The 4,745-nt window shown below is 30.6% G+C and overlaps 1 protein-coding gene across 1 annotated transcript in view; it reads right to left on the bottom strand.

Annotated features, from left to right (window-relative positions):
* Positions 1 to 4,518, bottom strand: part of LOC117181225 — a 16,982-nt gene extending 12,464 nt beyond the window's left edge. Inside the window, exons 1-2 of the mRNA XM_033373789.1 lie at positions 4,417 to 4,518; positions 3,891 to 4,071 (exon numbers count right to left, since the gene is read on the bottom strand). Of these exons, the coding sequence (XP_033229680.1) occupies positions 3,891 to 4,071; positions 4,417 to 4,518 (283 nt within the window). The remainder of the gene's footprint in view (positions 1 to 3,890; positions 4,072 to 4,416) is intronic.
* Between the last annotated feature and the right edge of the window lie 227 nt (positions 4,519 to 4,745).

The following is a 4,745-nucleotide window of genomic DNA, read 5'->3' as shown; positions in this document are numbered from 1 at the left end:
CCCACGAGAAGCTAGGGAAAGGGGTTCGTCCATCCTTGTAGAGCCCCTCATGCAAGGATAAGGCTGCGTACTCTGAGAGGTCGCCCGGTATCCCAGAGTCACTGTTCTAGACACCTCACCGAGGTGCCATTCAGCTTTCGGCACGGTTTTCACATCTCCGCTTGGGGGTTAATTTCTTCGGGACCACCCCTGGACAATTGTCCGCGACTGCCTATTTATTTTTGTAACCATATTCAGCAGAAACCCTTGGTACAGGGACCCTCTATCCGCAACCCGAGGACGCGTTCGGTGGCTTTGTCATAGGCCCTTCAGTTTGTCAGGCCCTTCATATTGTCTACTTGGAAACGAGTCAGGCGGCCCTCACTGTTTATGATTCCGCCCCCCCCCCAGAAATCAGCCCAAGGCCATTTGAAGACAACCCCCGACACTTTACTGAAGGCGAGAGTTTGATGTCTGATGTCTGTTTAGTATCTTATTATCCAATATGTTATATATTATAACTGGGATCACAGCGCAAAATGAGCTAAAAAAATGAGAAATAGATTTATTTTTTCACGAAAAAGGGTATTTAGAAAAGAAGGAACAACCTTTTTAAAAGAAACTGTATAATTCAAATGAGTTTTAAGTGGTTTCTGCCATTAAAGAACTGTTTTTTTAATTGCATATACTTAAGTCGTTAAGAATCTATTAACAGCATATATGAAAAAGCCGGAGAAAACACTACATTTGTTATTAAACACATTTTTTATATCGAAAATGTGAAGAGCTCTTAATATTCAAAACAATTTCATTATGGATTTTTAAATACCATCAAATCTGGATTTAATTTCGGTTTTTGGGCTGACGGTGACCATGAATCCTAAGTCTCCGAACTGCTTTGTCACGCCTGAGTGAGCACTCCCCCCACCCACCCTAGCTCCTTTTACCACTCCCCGCAGCGCGGCGTCAATTCTCGGAAAGATTACATCCAGAGTCACAAAATTCAGATTCGACTGCAGTTTGTTTTTAATATTATAAAATAAAAATCCAGGGTCAGGAGCACGTAATTCGCGCGCGTGGATTTACTGGTTATATGAAATATTTTAGCTGAACAAACTTGAACTATTTTTAATTTAAGTTTGAGAGCATTGAACAGCGTGGTTTCCAATTTACATTTACTGCTTAAAATCATTAAAAATCTCATCAAATAAAATTCAATTCATTCCCTAAAGTTCTCTGGAAATTCATTAAAATTCTTTAAAATCCTTTGAAATATTTGAAAATGGTAAAAATCCATTGAGACGTTTAGAAATCATTCGAAAGTCCATGAATATAGATTAAACTAAAATTATTCATTAAATTGTAGTAAAAAATAATTTTTTATTATTTTCTAATATTAAAAACATAATAAATATTTAAAATTCATTATATTACATTTTCAAATACTAATAGTTGTACATTTTTTTCAAAAGAGTGAACATGCTAAAATTTAAATATCAACAATGCAGGTAATTGATTTTTTAATTTTAAATTTTCAATATCATTTCTTTTCATCGTATAAAAAGAAATGATTTTTTATATTTTATGACTTTATATCGATTCGTTTTGTAAATAAATTTTGAATTTTTCTCTATATTTACAATATAATTGTTTTTCGCAGAATAAATTAGAGATGATAATTTTAAGAACATGATTATTCTAAGCAACATATTGGTTTTAACAATTTTTTAAATTTAGGAACTTATATTTTTTGACAATTTGATTTCTATTTCATGATGAGAAGAGCATTTGACTCTCTTAACGTGGATAAGACATTTTAATAAAGGATCTTCTAAACATCACGGAAGTTTTTTTATCTGGTCTGAAGCATGTTATATTATACATCTAACTCTTTTTATAATTAAAAGAGTTAAGTAGTTTAAGAAATGATTAATTCTAGTTAGTAAGATATATTTTGAAAAAATCTTAGTTTCATAGTTTTAGTATTTTCATGGATGTCAATATTTTTTAAGTATTTGGAGATTTTTACTTTTTCCATAAATATTGTTGGACACAGATTTTTAAATTTTAAATAGTAATATTTTATTAATTTTCAATTAAAAATTGTTCATATATAAAAAATAAATTTTGTTTAATTTCAAACATTATAAATTTGAAATTGTCTCAGACCCAAGAACATTATTTATTCAAAATTTTTTAAATGTACGAAATAAAACTAAAAGACTTAACCATGAACTTTTTCAAATTTAACTCAGTGTGATTGTTTTAATCTTTACATTAGTTAAATATTATATGGAATGTATGTTTCAAGAAAAAATATTGAACTTTTACAACTTATTAAATTTGTGTTCAATCGAAAAATATCATTATTAGGTCAGTTCTAAATCTTGTAATTCTTGGATAGTGAAACGAAATCGTTTAGAATTATTGTTTAAATTATATATTATTTTATTTCAAATTATTTGCGTCGTTTTCAATATGAAATGTTTAATTTTCATATGCCTTTGATATGAAGTTGCCCATGATTAATGTAACATATTTGAAATTTTAATTTATCATGGGGTAAACAGGGGTATTTCTGATACTCTTCTAGTGAACGCCACTGTGCAATGAAACTGCTTTTATTAAAATTCTAGAGATATAAAATAGATGCTTGTACGTTAGGGCGGAGTGAAAATGAAGAAATTAGTCGAATGATTTGAGCTGAGAGAAGGAATTGTGGGTTGACATCCGAAAAAAGTCAAATGAATTTTGAAATAATTGGTTAATAACTTCTGTTCCCTTTTTTTGTATTTAAAAATTCATATTTTTGAAAATTCTACAAAGTTTCCTCATTTCTTCGAAAATTATGACGAATTTCCTTGATGTACAGTTTTTGCTAGTGAATAGTAATACAAAATTATAAATTGAAAAAAAAAACTTGTTTGCACATTTCAGAATTTTTTGAAAGTGGCCAAAAAACATGTCTTTTTTTATAGAGTCCTATGAATAAGCTTATGGAATCATTTTATGTACTTATTGAGGGGGGGGGTCACCTTTTTATGCCGATATGTGCAATATAAAATATGCCCCCCCCCCAATAGTCTAAAAACTTATTTCCTTAACCCTTTCCTACTACTGTCTGAAAACAGAAACAATCTGCCCTATCAAATGAATTCATCTTCGTTACCAAATAATAAGCATATAAATTAATTTTCTCCATTTTCTAACAACTTTTTCTTAAGATGTTGGTCATACCTCTGTTTACCCTAGTTAATTTAATAAATATTTATTTTTTATTGATTCAGCGAAAAAAGATTAGACAAATTAAAAAAATTAAATTAATTATAATAGATAATTCTGCAAGTTAAAAAAAAGTTGAAAAACTCATGATATCATATTTTAGTTTCGAATGGCATATATTTGATTATGTAAAAACAACAATTATATTTTCAAATATCGTATATTTAAAGAGAAGAGGGGAAAAAGTGGAATTTTTCGAGAATTGAGGAAGAAGGGTGGCTATAAAAATGGGAAAATTCGGGAACATAGAGAAAATATTGTGAACCCTGATTTAATATATACATGCATAGACTTATAATTTCTAAAAAAATGGATGCGTCTAGTCATCTCGAAATTATTGGTGGAGCTGGGAAAGGTTATAGATTAGTCAACCCAAAATTTTGGGGCGACGATGCACACTTATGAAAAAATTTGACTATTCATCCCGAATTTCGCGACGACAAGACACTTCGTACAAATAAGGACTCTATGGATTTTTAAAACTGTTCTTTTATTTTATAGTTTATGAAAATAGAAGCAATTTTTCAAAAGAACTTGAACCGTTAATATAATCGTATTTAAGTGTATTTAAGTACATTTATGGCAATTCTAGTTGTAATTATATTGTTTTTATCATAACTTAATCGTACCGTGTGATATTTTCAATGCATGGTCCTGTTTCGTATACACCTTGGCCACATAACGACAAAACATCTTATCAAACATTGCAAGAAAAACTGGCAGTAGTGTGTCTTTCAGCAAAGGCAACCATGTGGTCAAGTTTTGTGGCGTGCAAAAATCTCTCAGCAATTGTGGCCAAAAAGAAATGATCTGAAAAATAAATTAAAATTTGGTTTTGAATACTTACTTAAATAAATATGAATATAAAAAAAATTAAACACAACATTAAACATGGCACGTTTCTATTTCTGCACGACATAAATCTATGAAAGCCAGAAAGGATTGTAACAAAAGAATGAAAATAGGAGCCTAGCAATTTTGTTAATCGTAAAATCTGAAGCAGTTTTCAATACTCATTTTATCTTGTACAGTACAGGGATTTAGGTGATTTCCGCAATATAAGTCGACATGTATACCGCATTCTTGAGCCTCCGGTTTCGATGCTCAAAAGAGGGAAACTATTAAATCCAGAAAGAAGCTAAAAAGAGAGAACACCTCTATCAACATGATCAAAAGCGGGACCGAAGACGAGTACATGCTTTCGCCGGAAAAGTCATCACCGAGTTCATTCATATTCTTTAATGGTTTCTTCCTCATTCTTGAAATTGTTCTCCTTTTCCACTCTCAGTGAATTTATTTAATCTCAGAGTGCTAACAACACACGTTACGTGAATGACTTCTCTCTACCCTAAACTAACATAATATCATTATTATAAATTGTTTCCTCAAGAGCTATACGCATATTTTCTCTACTTTTTATTGCATTATTTCACTCACTTCCACTTTCTCGGTTTCATCTAGAAAACCAGAGAAATTATTTTGAA

The sequence above is a fragment of the Belonocnema kinseyi genome, chromosome 10 (assembly GCF_010883055.1).
Source record: "Belonocnema kinseyi isolate 2016_QV_RU_SX_M_011 chromosome 10, B_treatae_v1, whole genome shotgun sequence".
Classification (NCBI taxonomy): domain Eukaryota; kingdom Metazoa; phylum Arthropoda; class Insecta; order Hymenoptera; family Cynipidae; genus Belonocnema; species Belonocnema kinseyi.
Note: the sequence above shows the minus strand (reverse complement) of the source record. Positions and strands in the feature narration are given on the sequence as shown.